Source organism: Dama dama, chromosome 21, assembly GCF_033118175.1.
Source record: "Dama dama isolate Ldn47 chromosome 21, ASM3311817v1, whole genome shotgun sequence".
NCBI lineage: Eukaryota > Metazoa > Chordata > Mammalia > Artiodactyla > Cervidae > Dama > Dama dama.
Genome location: NC_083701.1, coordinates 25,156,716 through 25,173,785, shown reverse-complemented (window position 1 = coordinate 25,173,785; position 17,070 = coordinate 25,156,716). Strand labels below are relative to the sequence as shown.

The following is a 17,070-nucleotide window of genomic DNA, read 5'->3' as shown; positions in this document are numbered from 1 at the left end:
TGTTCTAAGTCGGAAGTTCATAGATCATGTGGCCAATACTAGCCTATATAGAATTAAGCTGAGAACCATAGTATGCTTAACTTTCAAAACCTTTTTTAATTGCTGAGAATCAAAGAAATGGATTTTCATGAATTACTGTGAATGCTGTATAGTAGTAGCATATGTTAATTGCTCAGTCGTGTCTGACTCTTTGAGACCCCATGAACTATAGCCCACAAGGCTCACTGTCCATGGGATTTCCCAGACAAGAGTACTAGAATGGGTAGCCATTCCCTTCTCCAGGAGATCTTGCTAACCCAGGGATTAAACCTGTGTCTCCTGCATTGCAGGTGGATCCTTTACATTCTGAGGCACCAGTGAATGCTGTAATCACTAATAATTATATAATATTGACACTCTAATAAACATCAGTATTTTGAAACTTACACTACCAGTATCTGTTAATGATATATGTTTGCATTTCACTGCAGTGTAAAGAAGGACTGTAAATATAATTAACCAGGTCTTGAGTAATGAAATGTAATGTCAATGGATTTCCAACATTCTGTACTTTAGTATCTTTAGGGTGATTTATATGGCTAGGATTATCCTTCTCTAGGATAAAGGTGGAAATGTGTATAATTGACCAGGAGTTTTAAACTTAAAAACTGGAGTTTTAAGGCCTAGGGTTTTTTTTTTTTTTTTTCGAGAAACAAGTTTTGTGAAGAATTATTCCTGCCCATTTTTTGTAGATGCAAGATATACGGAACCCAGAAGGAACACAGTATAGCTCCCACCCTCAGATGGCAGCCATGAGACCAAGGGCTCAGCCTGCAGACCTCAGGCAGCCGCCGGGAATGATGCCACACGGCCAGCTCACCACCATCAACCAGTCACAGCTCAGCGCTCAGCTCGGACTTAACGTGGGAGCGGGCAGCGTCCCCCACAACTCACCGTCTCCTCCTGGAAGCAAGTCTGCGACTCCTTCACCATCCAGCTCAGTGCATGAAGATGAAGGTGATGATGCCTCTAAGGTAGGACTTATAAGAAATGCTTGCTGCCTAAAAAAATACTATTCACTAGCACTTTCCCTGACTTCAGGTGGATGGAGGTAATGTCATCCAAATGGGAAGCAGTGTGGGGGCCTGAATGAGTTAAATCACCTGCTTGTCCAATTACATTTTTAAGTTCCTAACAAATCCTTTAAATGCTAATGTACTAAACATAGGAGTAGGTTGCACCCCCACAGTACAGGGTCTGCTAGTGAGTAAGGGAGAATAAATAAACATCTAGGACTCAATATCCAAAGTCAGGCTTAATTCACTGCTCATTCAAAAATATCTTTCAATTTAACTACTTTATTTTAAAAAGGCAATATCCCAGGGATATAATGATGGGTCTGTGTGTGTGTGATGGTTAGAGAAATCTCTGAGATCATCTGATCCAAACATGTCATATTTAGGATGAAGAAAGGAAGGGTCAGAAGTACTAGATGATGCCCTTCCAGAGGAAGGAGCCTGGGTGCTTCTTTACTTATTTTTTGTTAAACCCAGGCCATTATGGTTGTCTGTCTGCATCACCTTCAGTTATCTGTATAAAGATGGGTCTTCGTTGTCCTTATTTTTGGAAAATTAGCTACAAAAGTAGTTAGCTCTTTAAAGTATTCAAGGCAGCCTTGTCAGATTGTGTCATAACCAAATATACTCTCAGTCAAGAACACCAAAATCATCTTTTTATTGCCTTGGTTATCAGTCAGGTGGGCTTCCCTGGTAGCACAGTAGTAAAGAATCCACCTGCAATTCAGGAGAAGAGGGTTCAATCCCTGGGTTGGGACAATCCCCTGAAAAAGGAAATGGCAACCAACTCCAGTATCTTTGCCTAGAAAATAGCATGGACAGAGGAGACTGGTGGGCTACAATCTGTGGGGTCTCAAAAGAGTCAGACATGACTTAAATCGACTAAAGCACCACATCAGTCAAGCATCTTTCAAATTTGACCCCTTGAGGACTCTTGTCCCTGGTTACTGTGAAAAATACTGGCTACTACATGCATACTTCACATTCCTCCTCATTTTTAATGTCACTAATGAATTGTCATTTGTGTCAGTCTTGTTTCTTTTCACTTTGTGAGAATTTTGTTTTGGGATTCTGATCTATACAGTTAACTTAACAATTGCTAGCTACACTGGAGAAGGCAATGGCGACCCACTCCAGTACTCTTGCCTAGAAAATCCCATGGATGGAAGAGCCTGGTAGGCTGCAGTCCTACCAGCGAGTAGGGTAGTCCTGCCAGGGTAGTCCTGGTACCCTACCAGGGGTCTCGAAGAGTCGGACACGACTGAACGACTTCACTTTCACTTTTCACTTTCATGCATTGGAGAAGGCAATGGCACCCCACTCCAGTACTCTTGCCTGGAAAATCCCATGGACAGAGGAGCCTGGTGGGCTATAGTCCATGGGGTCACTAAGAGTCAGACACAACTGAACAATTTCACTTTCACTTTTCACTTTCATGCATTGGAGAAGGAAATGGCAACCCACTCCAGTGTTCTTGCCTGGAGAATCCCAGGGATGGAGGAGCCTTGTAGGCTGCCATCTATGGGGTCGCACAGAGTCAGACACGACTGAAGTGACTTAGCAGCAGCAGCTACACTAATCTTTTAACAATCCAAATAGTGACACATAGATTTATTCAGCCTGATGTCAAAAGACAAGGCTACTATGTTGACATTTTATTATTTTCAGTATTCTTAAAGCTCTAACATTTAGGGCCTTAATCCTCAAAGCACTACCAGGGTAGCTAATTCCTAGAGATAGTGAATGACTCCCCTGTGAGCACGTCTTTAATAGACATACCAACACATCCATAGCCACACCCAAGTCATCTCCTTCATCAAACTGTCACACACCACACCAATACCCCCGCCACATCTCCCCAGAGGACCAGGTATGGACAACTAGGGAACACCTCTAGAGCAGAGCCCTTGGAAAACTGTTCCGACCTTCCTGTCCTGAGCTTACTCGGCCCCTTCCTTTCTTCCCACAAAAACCACATTAAGGACTCTGGCCCTTGCCTGCCCGTTCCCATCTCTGCCTCTTGATGACCCTGTACGGCATGCTGGGCCTCCTGTTTCTGGGTTTGTGTGAGTATAAACTTCTTCTTTCAAGACATTCATTTCCATGACTGCTGTCTGCCATCCCTGATGAAAACAAATGCCTGGTACGTTTTAGAGCAGCTACACAGCTAGAGATGAGCGCCCGTGCTGATCCCCTCTACCCCATGGTCTCGCCCTGTCAGTGAGGGAAAGAAAAAGAGAAGGAGGAGACTTGACTGATAGGACTTGAATAATGTATCGGGCTAGTGAAAGCCTGATCTTTGGCTGGTCACTTCAAGGGCAAAATAAATTTTTAAGAAAATATGTGTTCTAATGGTATCTCCAGCCAGTGAGCACCTGGATCTAAATGTGAACGCCAAGAGTCTGTTTGTGGTCAGTGATTTAGGTGTCGGATTTTGCATGGATGATGATTCAAGTTAAATTTCTTAACATAGGTGATATGTACCACATTGCAAGGGGAAAAAATCAATGTTCTACTCATAGGAAGGATCAATTTGTGCATCTGAATTAGATCTTTATCAGTATTCATTGTTTACATTTCAGGAAATTAATGCAAAATTAGCACCTTCTGACAGTAAATTTTATGCATGATTATTCTTACTTACAAAAGCATTTTCTACACTCTTCAATTTATATGTGTAGCACACTGAGTAGAAATCAGAAGTTCATAGAATTAATATTGATAGATTCTGCCATTTTCTATTGACACATCAGGTCCATATCCTATACTTTTGCTGAAGTATGAATTTGTATGTTATGAGTTTCCGGGCAGGTGTGAAACTTTGCCAGTGAGTATCCTAACCAATCATTTAACTTCCATATCTCAGAGTAATTTATAACTCATTACTGATGATCATGTAAATGTTGTGTAGTAGAATATTCTATAGTGGTATGTTCTTGAATAAGCCATGATGTGAAGGTGGATTTCTCAAGAATGCCTTCATTAAGGTGACTTTTTAGCTACACAGATACTCTCAAGTTCATGTCTAGTTTAAGTGCATTTTCCATCTCAAAAGCTATCTTCCCATTCTAGCTATACACACTGTCCTTCACCTTCTCTCCAGTTCAGAATTCCCCTGCCCATTTTTCAACTTATTTTTATTAAATGGTTTTAAAAATTCCTCCGATGAAAGTGTTCAAGCATGCTTCATCACTGCCAATTAAATCAGAATTTTCCTTTATGTATGAGAAGGGTTTATGTGGAATGTTGTACTGCAACCGCTCCCATTAAATGTGAAGTACTGTTTAGTCAAAAGGATCACTTAAATAATTTCTAATAAGAGAACTAAAAAAGAATATTTAGTCTTACGCCTGAAAAAGAAAAATTTAAACCTTCCTTCTTAACACTTTGTGCTCTCTTAAGCAATTGCATATTAATTCCAGTTTATCTAATTGAACAAGTAAATGAAATAACTTTGTTTTGACAGACAGAAATATTGTAAATACATCAGTAAAATAAATTATCACCTTATAAACACTCCCCATGGCCCTGATTGCTATGGAGCTGTGTTGATAGCCTGAAGTCATAAACTAGACATACAGTCAAATATCAGAAAAATATAAACTTGGGTAGCTTATGGTTCTAAGCCTGTAATCCAATACATGTAACACAACAGACACTTTAAGACACTTAAAGTATCTGGCATTTCAGCGGTATTTTTAGCACAGTTTTCCCTTTAAGGAAATTATGGGCTAAGAATCACAATATATATTTTTTCCATCCTCTTACTTTCAGCTTCTCTGCTGAAAGGATTGTATGTGTCTCTTGTCAGTGGAATATAGTTAAGTTTTTAATTTCAAGTGAAACTGACTTTTAATGACAAAAGCGATGTAATTTTTTTTGGTTTTAATTATGTTTCTTATGTTTTACCTAATATATTTTGCTGTTATATTTATCTCTATATATAAAACTATGCCTGTATCATGTCAAAAAAAAAATGACACTGACCTTACTTACATGCATTCACATATTGAATAAATGCTAAAATTCTTGGGTTAATTTTTCCATTTAAGTATGTTGCTTTCTATTTGTCTCACATATGTCTATCTTTCTTTTTCTCTTTCTTACCTTCCTTAACATTGATCTTACTTTTCTCATTTCAAAATGTCCCATTTTAAGATCGGAAATTAAATTTTATAATCGTTCTCTTTATTTAGTAACTACTCTTAAAAATGCATGAAAGTCTAAAATTGACATAAAAATGCATGAAAGTCTAACATTGATCAATGTCTTTACCCTTTGTAAATTACTTTAAACACCCTCCTTTCAATTTATACTGGAGCAGTTATTGCTATTGTTTATCTTGATTATAATTTAAATTATAAATTATCTTTAAATTAAGTGTAATTTTATGAACTTCATGTAATGCTATTTTTGTTGTTTTTACAGTCTTTTTTCTTTAGATTTACTCACATGTAAAATTTATTTTTTCATCTGACATCATTTTCCCTATGCCTTTGAAATTTCCTTTCATGATGATCTAGTGGGAACAAGATTACCTTAAAAAGTACTTTAACTAGGAAAAATAATTTTAGATTGATGGTGATTCTCCATTATCATTTTGAAGATGTCTTACTCCATTGTATTCTGATTAATTTACTTATATCAATTCCCCAGTTCATAATTCAACTTTCAGCTGTATCAAATCTGAAATTAATGCTCATATATTGAGGTTTTAATTTCAATTATTTTATGTCTCTAGTTTTATTTGGTTCTTTCTCAAATCTGTTTGGAATTTTTTTTTTTTAGTTGCTTGCTCTTTATCCATGGATTTAATCTCTTTTGTTCTTTAAGCATTTGTTAATTCCAATATGTGAAGCCTTTTGGGGTCTGAGTCTGTTGTCTATTGTTGCCACTGGCCCTTGGTTTTAATGCCTTGATTCATTCTGCTTTTTTGCTTTTGGAATAAGAACTGATATTCTTTAGAACTTTATAAGAATTCTATTCGACCTGTTTTGAAAGTGGACTCCTCTAAAGATGGTTTGTGTTTGCTTCTGCCAAGCGGTTTGGACCATTACAATCTAGAGCCACTTTTGGCTTAAAAGTTTTTCAGATCACTAGAGTTGTATGCGTTCAGGGTATAAATCTTTACAAATGCTGGCTTTGTAAATTTTTGTGAATTATCACAAAAGATATTCTTCCCCTTGCCTTCAGAATCATCCTTGCAGGTATTGGGAGGGAACGTGCCAAGCAAATCATTTTATTTCACTCTGCTTAGAAAGTCTAATTCTTTTCAGTCCTGACTTTTAATAGGAACTCTCCCATTAAACATCCCACTTTTTTTGGTCAGTCATGGGCTTCAATCCTTTATCTGCTGTAACTTTGACTCAATTTCACCAGGTTTAGCAGCTGTCTTCAAGACGAAAGTTGACCTTAGTACTCTACTTGCTTCTCTGGGTTCTTGCATTTGCTTGTTTTTGCTTTTAAGAGTTTCTTACAGTATGCATTACCATATTGAACAGAAAGAGAAGGGTTTTTTTTTCCTCAAAGGAAATAGGGTGTCGCTAGAGGAACAATTAAATAAGCCTTAGAAAAGTACTTTTTATTTACTACTGTTCTGAAGGCTAGAAGATCCCTAGAATAAAGTAAAAATGGTAGGCAGACAGAAGTGAAGTGAAATCAAGCAGTGTTGGAACCAAATGTCAAGTCACATTTAATATTTAAAATTGGGTTTCAAAAACCTGGTATTTTCCACATTGAACTGTATTTATTACACAATTGTTAAACACTTCACATGATGTAATATGTGTGATACTTTTAAGAATTTCTTAGATCCAAGCAACTAATATGTATTCGTTTATAAAAAATAAAGTATCCCAGTGGTTAAGACTGAGCTTATTAGTGAAGTAGTTTTGGGGAAAATAGTGAAATTCAGTCAAGCAGCCAGTTAGTACTCAATTCCAAATAATAGTTCCTAAAATCTGTTTAAGTAGCTAAATTATACTACAATATGGTGTTTCCTGGGTGTAAATGTTCTTAGATGATTCATACTCTGGATAATTGAGCATACCTTGATTAAATCATGGAATAAAGTTCAAGTGAGGCTACAAGTGAGCAAGCTCTGGGAGTTGGTGACAGACAGGGAAGCCTGGCATGCTGCAGTCCGTTGAGTCGCAAAGAGTGGGACACTACTGAGCAAGTGAACTGAACTGAGGCTACACAGAGGTGCCTAGCTGGCATTTTATTCATGGGAACTGTGTATCAACAGCTTGTGCGTTCTCTGTGAGGCAAGAGAAACCTTTAACCTAAAATAATAAATAAATGTATCACCCTAGATAGGTAAATTTAGAAAAGACCAAATGAATCTAACAAAACCAATAAACATAACTAACAGGTGTATGTTCAGTTCAGTTCATTTCAGTCCAGTCGCTCAGTCATATCCTACTCTTTGTGACCCCATGAATCGCAACATGCCAGGCCTCCCTGTCCATCACCAACTCCCGGAGTCTACTCAAACTCATGTCCTTCGAGTCGGTGATGTCATCCAGCCATCTCATCCTCTGTCGTCCCCTTCTCCTCCTGCCCCCAACCCCTCCCAGCAGTGTAATTATAGTCAAATCTTTTCTTCACTTTAAAGTGATTTTTCTGGACAGTAGCCCAAATTTCTTACCTTATATACAGCCACTGAGTGTTTTTGCTAAAGTCATCCTAAAACAATACTTAGTTATCTTTGGCAGAATCAAAGATCCCTAAAAATGAATCTGTCTTACAAACTATGAAACATATACAATGCCCTCTGCTTGTGAATCATCTCAAGAGTATAACACTTTATATATGGTTTTCTATAACTGATGTTTTGAGTCATTGAATTAGTTATTATTAATGATAATAATAAACCCAATTGTAAAATGAAAGAGGTATTACAGCCTTACTGATTTCACAGTAACTAGATGACTTACTTTCCATGCTTATTTGAATTTATTCTCATAAGGGGATTTTAGATGGCATAGTTTAGAAAGAAAAGAGAGAATGAATTTAAGTAGCAGAATTTTTCAGTTACAGTACCATCACAAAAAATGCTGTAATATGCCCTGTTTCTATGGCGAAGATTTTATAATATTTACTTTATATGATAAGAGTTATAAGTGGAGCTCTATGTTGTTTGTTCAGCCTATTATGCAGATGGTGCTTGATTAAAATCTATTTTAAACTACAGCGATTACTGCAAGATAGTGTGCATTAAACAGCTCTCCCAGCTCCATTAAAGGTTTTGGGACCGCGGCAGTTTATTTTAAATATGCTTATAGACGTTTCCAGCTTCTCCAGGGACATTTCAATATCAGTGATTCTCTTTCTTGAGTCTTAACTCCTCTACTTTCTATTCTTAAGAAGTGCTATCTAAGTAATACCATTAACACACTGCTTTTTTAAAGTGGAAAATTATTGTTTTATTGTGATAAATAGGTTAAATACATCACTTTAATTAAGCAATAAGATGTGACCAGAGGTGGATTACCAAAAGCATAAAGACATCCCTAGGGATTTGGGAAATAGGTATCAGTCTAAAAGTTAATACAGGAAGAACAGATATCTTTGTAAAGCTACTGTGAGAGTAGTATGTCTATGCATTTGTGTATGTATTTATTTTTTCATGGGAACTTTAACAGAACATGAAACAAGTCCATGGGTGATAAGAATTACAGGTAGGGCATCAGCCCAGACATATTCTTAGTTGCTATGATTTTTCAAACAACTTTTGTATGTGTTTCAGATGTCCTTTTCCTTGTCATTCTAAGCCTTTGTCCACTGCTATAGAATGCAGGTGGAAACATGTGGTGATCCACTGCATGTAAGACTCCATACTGATGCTGTGAGGTTGGAAAGATTAACAGGACCTTGTTCTTACTCTCAATGTGCTTGTCATTGTGGAGACTTTATATTTTTGCATTCTGTGGTCCATCTGTATGGGAATTAAATTTAACTCTTCTAGTCTTAAAACCCAAGTAACTCTAGAAATGTTATACTCTAAAATAGTGTCCCGTACACGATGTGTACAATCCTTACAGTAGCCACAAGTCCTGTGTGACCGTGTACATTTAAATCTAATTAAAATTAAATTTAAAAATCCAGTTTCTCACTTGCTCTAAGAGCTCAGCATATCCCATTGCCACACGTGGCTGGTGCCTACCTTCAGACAGTACAGAGACCATTTCCATCTTCCTAGAAAATTCCCTGAGATAGTACTGCTCTAGACTACAGTAGTCAGGGTCTCTGGGAAAATAAGGCCATAAAATTATAAACTTTCATCCATTCAGACAATACTCAAAATTAAGGTCTAGGGACATATTACAAATCCATTTAGCTCATTTTCTCACCACAATCATATTTATCATCATTGTGTTCTTTCCAAATAGTTGATGGTCAGAAAGGCCAGGTGTCTTTCAAAATGCAATCCATTCCTGGCATGTAAGTGGATCCAAATTATAGCAGCATACCTTTCTTTGGGGAGGCTTTGTATATGAGAAATGATCATGTGGTTTTCAAATACGTGATGAAACTACAGCCAGAAAGTAGGCCTGACCAATTCCCAGTTCATTATACAGACTAAAATAACAGCTCACTTCTGTACCTTCCCAAACACAAGTCAAATGCAAAGTAAAAAATAAGACCTCCACAATCAAGTGGTAATGCCCAGTGTTCAGACCACCCCCCCGCCCCACGTCAGATGGTAATGGCCAGTGCTCACGTGGCAGACAGCCTTTCACTTCATACAGCCCTGCCCACATGTGTGGATGCATTAGACAGCCAACCACAGCAGGGGATTTGTATCCTGTTATATTGCTTTCTAAAAGCAAAGACATTGTACATACCGAGTGAGCCTTTATTCAAGGAACACTGAGCAATATAACAATGATTCCCTTTAAAGCATATTTTATTTTTTAAAACTATTTCATACATAATTTTTATTTTTGTGTTTTCCTCTAACACCAGCTTTGGTTGAAAGGGCATTATTTTAAGCCATAGTTTGGTTCTATGAGGGCAGTTTTATAAGTGGTCAGAATATTATGATCTAAGAATATAGTTTTAGTGAGCTAGTTGAATTACTGAAGAAAAGGCAGTGAATCTTAAGAAATAAATATTTTATGTGTGCCCTGTAGATTAGTCCACTCAGATGCCAATTTTCTTGCATGACAGATAATTCAGCCTGAGATTAACCATGAGTATTTAAAAGGAGAGTATAAAAAAAATTTTTTAATAAATAAAAGGACAGTATATCAACATGCTCTCACTTTCAGGAATCACAGAGACAAAGCTGATGTAGTGTTATGAGATTGCCCAGTGGTCTGGCCATAATGGGGGATGACACCCCAGCTTCAAGCTTGGTGCCTGTCAGGTACACTGTCAGATACATAGGTGACGCCTCGGAGTGACCCTCCATAATACATAAATGATGTCTGCTAAGCCTTGAAAATAGGGAGGTAGGTAGAAATCATAAAATGCTTGTTTCTCCTCAAGGAGAAGACTGCATCTGGCTAACCCTATTAATAAAGACAAGCCAGGAAAATAGGTGAAGCCTCCAGAAAGCCAACCAAATTGATTGGCTGCATGGACTTATCTAGAGATTCCTATAGGTTTGCTATCAAAACAATTATATGTGTTGTGTCAAAACAGTAGCTTGTGGTTTCTGTATGCTTGATGCTTAGAGCTTCTCACTGGCCATAGCCGATGCTCCTGCTTCTGCAGAGATTCCCTAGAAAGGAAGGCCACATTTTCCAGTAGTAGGTTAATTGTCCTACCTGCTACCATTAGTGTCACATGAATCCAGCAGATCTGAAATGTTCCCCATGTCATCCAAATACTGATTTAAAAAGTAAGTAAGACAGCCTCTTCAATAAATGGTGCTGGGAAAACTGGACAGCTGCATGTAAAAGTGAAATTAGAACACATCCTAACACCATACACAAAGATAAACTCAAAATGGATTAAAGACCTAAATGTAAGACCAAAACTATAAAACTCTTAGAGGAAAACATAGGCAGAACACTCTGACATAAATCAAAGCAAGATCCTCTATGACCCACCTCCTAGAGTAACGGAAATAAAAACAAAAGTACACAAGTGGGACCTGATTAAACCTAAAAGCTTTTGCATAGCAAAGGAAACTATAAGCAAGGTGAAAAGACAGTCCTCAGAATGGGAGAAAATAATAGCGAATGAAACAACTGACAAAGAATTTCTGAAATATACAAGCAGCTCATACAACTCAATGCTAGAAAAACAACCCAATCAAAAACTGGGGAAAAGACCTAAACAGACATTTCTCCAAAGAAGACATACAGATGGCGAACAAGCACATAAAAAAATGCTCAACATTGCCTATTATTAGAGAAATGCAAATCAAAACCACAATGAGATATCACGTCACACCTGTCAGAATGGCCGTCATCAAAAAGTCTACAAACAATAAATGCTGTAGAAAAGGGAACGCTCTTGCACTGTTGATGGGAATGTAAATTGGCACAGCCACTATGGAAGACAGTATGGAGACTCCTTAAAAAACTAGGAATAAAGCCACCATATGACCCAGCAATCCCACTCCTAGGCATATACCCCAGAAACCAAAATTGAAAAAGACACATATATCCCATTGTTCACTGCAGCACTATTTACAATAGCTAGAACATGGAAGCAACCTAGATGTCCATTGACAAATGAATGGATAAAGAAGTTGTGTTACATATACATAATGGAATATTACTCAGCCATAAAAAGGAATGCATTTGAGTCAGTTCTTATGAGGTGGATGAACCTGGAACCTATTATACAGAGTGAAGTGAGTCAGAAAGAGAAAGATGAATATTGTATTCTAGTACACATATACAGAATCTAGAAAAATGTTATGGAAGAATTTATTTACAGGGCAGCAGTAGAGAAACAGACATAGAGAATAGACTTGTGGACATGGGGAGAAGGGAGGAGAGGGTGAGATGTATGGAGAGAGTAACATGGAAACTTACATTACCACATGTAAAATAGATAGCCAGCGGGAATTTGGTGTGTGGCTCAGGAAACTCACACAGGGCTCTGTACCAACCTAGAGGGGTGGGATGGGAGGGTGATGGGAGGGAGGGTCAAGAGGGAGGGGATATATGTGTACCTATGGCTGATTCATGTTGAGGTTTGACAGAAAACAGCAAAATTCTGTAAAGCAATCATCCTTCAATAAAAAAATAAATTAAAAAAAGTAAGGAAGCATAAAGATCAACAGTTCAAACACAATTTTAGACAGTGCAATCGGGAAACAATTTAAATTATTTGGGGGAAATCTTTTAATAAAAACATTTGCAGTGAGTCATAGGAAATTTCTCTATATAACTGACATTTGATTATTTTCTACAAAGATTGATATAATCTGCAGTCATGGAGATTTCAATGTGTCAGATCTGAAATCTTGAAAATTGAAACTTTTTCCATTAAAATTTATAGGGAGTCCAGGTAAATATTCCATGTGAATAAGCATTTATTTCCATACACTGTGTTCCCATTGTCTGCATATTCCAATCCTTGATGAAATATACTTCCAATTTCATGATCCCTTCACTTGTAGCATTCTTCATTGTGGTCTTTCTTGAATCCTTTTTGTTTATCTCCTTGATATTTTATTATTTTGAATATAGAAATAGTTACATTTAGAACATTTGGAAATTATAAAGCATACAAAGAAGATAAAGATGTCAAATAGCAATGGTTTTTATGCATTCAAAATTCAGAGGAAATGAACTCGACACTCATCCACTCACAATTGTTACTGGAAACCCTGCATCTTAAGAGACTCCCTAAATACAAATTCACAGGAGGAGACAGTCTACAGCAAAAAAAAATCAGGTACACTACCATTTAGGTAGAGGAGGATGGGCCTAAAAATGATTCTAGAAACAGTGAGGACAGCAAGGTAGGCATAAAATCAGAAGACTGATGTCATGGAGCTCTTGGAAGAGTCAGGACACTCACTGTGAGAAATCAAGTCAGGGGAAGAATGAAAAGTCCCCTGGATTTGTCTTTGTGGTCCTTGGTGACGTTTTTGAGATCCTAAGTGATGGGAAGGCACAGTGAGTTGCCTACAGTCAGCATAACCATGTGGAGGAGTCTGACTGAAGAAAGTTGTGGCTCTGTGTATCCTTGGGGCAAAGAGAAGGTTTGCTTGTTTGTTTGTTGCATGTCTGAAGTATCAAAAAGCAGTTGGAGGAATAGAGTTAAGGGTGACTAAGGCCAATGTCTCCTGCTCTTAGACGCTCTGATTTAGATATGACCTAGATGCTCATTCTCAATGGTTGAATGTTAGAATCACCTGGGAAACTTTAAAGTAATACCCTCATGTCTAGGCTTTAGCTCTATACTGATTAAATCACAGAGTCTAAGAGCAGGAGATTTTCCTGTATAGAGCTAAAGCCTGGACATGAGGGTATTACTTTAAAGTTTCCCAGGTGATTCTAACATTCAACCATTGAGAATGAGCATCTAGGTCATATTTTTTTTTTTTTGTCATATTTATCTATGTGTTTAGTTTAGAGCCGTTAACCCCAGTTTGCCCAGTGTCCACTCCAGTGGATACTGGATCCAGTCCCAGTTCAGTCCCAGCATTCTTGTCCTTTGGCTCATTAACCTGAGGACCAGTCATTTCACAGGATCACATGAAACACTTCCTGGGGAAGTCACCTTCTAGTGTTAATCTACGTCAGTTTGTCTGCTAGGTTCAGAGCATCCTATCCCCAAAGGGTTGTTTATCTGCTTTAGCTGACAGTTTCAAAACTATAATCTATTAAATAACTTTTTAACTAAAGACAAAGCCAAAGAATTCGCTTAGTTTTTTTTTTTTTCCTGTCTCTGGTTCTCAGGGCATATCTTTTAAGCCATGACCATATGGCATCACAAATTAGTGTTAAGGTCATTTCTTTCCATTCATTCAGTAAAAAGTTATTACTCTGAACAGCACTGAAACAAGTATACTATCAAGGGTGAAACAGATCACCAGCCCAGGTTGGATGCATGAGACGGGTGCTCAGGGCTGGTGCACTGGGAAGACCCAGAGGGATGGGATGGAGAGGGAGGCAGGAGGGGGGATCGGAATGGGGAACACATGTAAATCCATGGCTGATTCATGTCAATGTATGGCAAAAACCACTGCAATATTGTAAAGTATTTAGCCCCCAATGAATAAAAATAAGTGGAAAAAATTTATTACTGTGTCATAATTAACATCTGAATACCATTTTAAAATTTTAACCATATTACGTATATATCATCTCAGTAATCACACAATGGCACTGCAACTGGTTTGCAGCAGAGGAAATGGAGGCCCAGAAAAATGATGTAACTTGCCAAGATTTCACAGCTAAACGTAGTAACAGAGGACATGAGTGTGGATCTTCTGATGTTACTATATCCACCAGCCTCTCAGGAGCTCATGCTTCCTATCCAATGGTGGCTGTTATTTCACACAGATTACCTTGCCTGGCAATTTATCTGAATAAGATACATATTGTGTGTTTGCCAAGAAGAGAAAAGCAACAGCCATCACAGGGATAGAGGTGACAGTGCAGAACCTCCCTGATAATGGTGACTTCATCAGGGGATAGTGCATGGGGGCCCTTGTGCTGGTGGGAGAGGCGGGGGGAAAGAGGATTCCTCCAGAGACAGCACTACTCAGTATTCATGTAGACTCATATAATTCTAGAACTAGAAAGAAATCGTAGCCAGGACGTCTCATTCTATAGATGTAGATAAAGTGACATCACATATTAACTAGTTAGTATACAAGTTCAAATGCAGATGTCTAAAATACATTGTATTTTTTCCCACTTGCATCAGAATAACAATTTAGATTATCCCAATATTCATACTCAAGGATAATGGGAAGAAATGGAATCTTTCCTTAAACTGAGTGTTAAAGCTGTGCTAGAAATGTCTAGATTTGAGAGTCTAGTTTCCAGAGATGCACTCTCCAATATGGTAACCACTAGCCACATTTAGCTATTTAAATTTAAAGCAATTAAAATTGTATAAAATTTAAAATTTTGTTTCTTATTCCTGCTGGCTGCATTTCACATGCTCATTAGTTATGTGTCGCTAGTGGCAACCATATTGAATAGCACAGATTTTAGAACTTTACCCCGTTAGCAGAAAGTTCTGTTGGACAGCACTGATCTAGGGTCTGGATTATGCCATGCTAAGCCATGAGCATGACTAGGATTTCTCAGCAGCATTCCACAGACCTAAGTGCAACACCAGGAGCCACTCAACTTTATTCATTGGATATGTTGCCCACTATCGTTTAAAAATCATAATTAGGGGCATCCTGGGTGGCTCAGTGATGGAGAGTCTGCCTGCCAGCAACAAGGGTTCGATCCCTGGGGCCTGGGAGCCATAACCACTGAAGCTTGCACGCCCAAGAGCCCTTGCTTCCCAACAAGAGAAGCCATCGCAGTGAGATGCCCTCACACTGCAACTGGAGGGTGGCCCCCACTCGCCACAACTAGAGAAAAGCCCACAGAGTGGGAAAACCCAGCCCAGTCAAAAAATATATATAATTAGGAAGAAAAGGATAAACTCCCCAAAAGAAAACAGGTTGGATTGTTCAAACAGTGGGGTTACTACAGGAGCAGTCTCCTGCTGTCATAGTCACAGTGCTGCTCGTCATTCAGTTCCTGCAGGAGAAAAAGGAAAAGCTGAGAGAGTTAAGTTATAATAATATCTAACAGTACAATAGTATTATAAAGAGAATCAGTAAGATTGTGTTAAAGCTATGTAAATTAGGCTGGAAGAGGATGAATATGAAAATTACATAAAATAAGAAGTTTTACTTGAAAAACAGGAAAAACAAAACCAAGTGGCCCTTAGAAATGTCTGTGTTCATGTGATGTGTATGGGTGAGGATACCTGGGTAAGTTTCAAGGAAGAGCAATATGATCTGCCCCTAAATTTGTTTAGTTCTTCTATAATTCAGATTTTGTTTTATTTCAGATCAATGGTGGAGAGAAACGACCTGCCTCTGACATGGGGAAAAAACCAAAAACCCCCAAAAAGAAGAAGAAGAAGGACCCTAATGAGCCACAGAAGCCAGTGTCTGCCTATGCGTTATTCTTCCGTGATACTCAGGCTGCCATCAAGGGCCAAAATCCAAATGCTACCTTTGGTGAAGTTTCTAAAATTGTAGCTTCCATGTGGGATGGTTTGGGTGAAGAGCAAAAACAGGTAAGAAAAGATACAAAATGGATGATTCAACATGATTTGAGAAAGTGTGTGCATCCTAAAGAAGTGACTTCTGAGGTCTTTGGATGTGTGCGTTCGTGCGTGTGTGTGTGTGTGTAGAAGCTCCAGTCATGTCTGACTCTTTGCGACCCTGCAGACTGTAGCCTGCCAAGCTCCTCTGTCCATGAGATTCTCCAGACAAGAATACTGGAGTCGGTTGCCATTCCCTCCTCCAGGGATATCTTCCTGACCCAGGGATTGAACCTATATCTTGTATGTCTCCAGCACTGGCAGGAAAGTTCTTTACCACTAGCACCACCTGGGAAGCCTGGTCATTGGGTAAATTCCTCGGATGCTAGAACTGAGGCTGAGAATGTGCCCCACCAGAACCAGACTTCAGGGGATTCTGACATGGTTTTACATTCCTCTATTGCTCTGTTATAAATAGTATCTTAGTTCCTTTGTTTCAAAGTTTATATGGTGTAGTTACTTTTGGAAGGGCTTCTACATATCCAAGCCAGGATTACCTCATTCCTTAATGCTGCCAATGTGATTCTAAAGACAGAAGAAAAAACACTAAAAGCATTTTGAGAACTGTCCACACCTCTCTTCAGCACTTAGTATTTACTCTTTTGTCATCAAAACTCTCTTTGCTCTTTGCTAAATGAACCTCGAATTTAAGGATCTCTACCCTTAGCCATTCCCTAAAGACCACTAGAGTATATTATTCAATCCCACTTGTACCATATTGCTAGGCTGTATTAAATGGGCCCAGATACCTGATTAT

At 38.3% G+C, this 17,070-nt stretch overlaps 1 protein-coding gene across 2 annotated transcripts in view; it reads left to right on the top strand.

Annotated features, from left to right (window-relative positions):
* The window catches only part of TOX (thymocyte selection associated high mobility group box), a 302,584-nt gene that overhangs the window by 246,793 nt on the left and 38,721 nt on the right, over positions 1 to 17,070 (top strand). For both annotated transcript variants that reach the window (XM_061123355.1, XM_061123356.1), the window contains exons 4-5: positions 732 to 1,013; positions 16,056 to 16,286. In XM_061123355.1, coding sequence (XP_060979338.1) covers positions 732 to 1,013; positions 16,056 to 16,286 — 513 coding nt within the window. The remainder of the gene's footprint in view (positions 1 to 731; positions 1,014 to 16,055; positions 16,287 to 17,070) is intronic.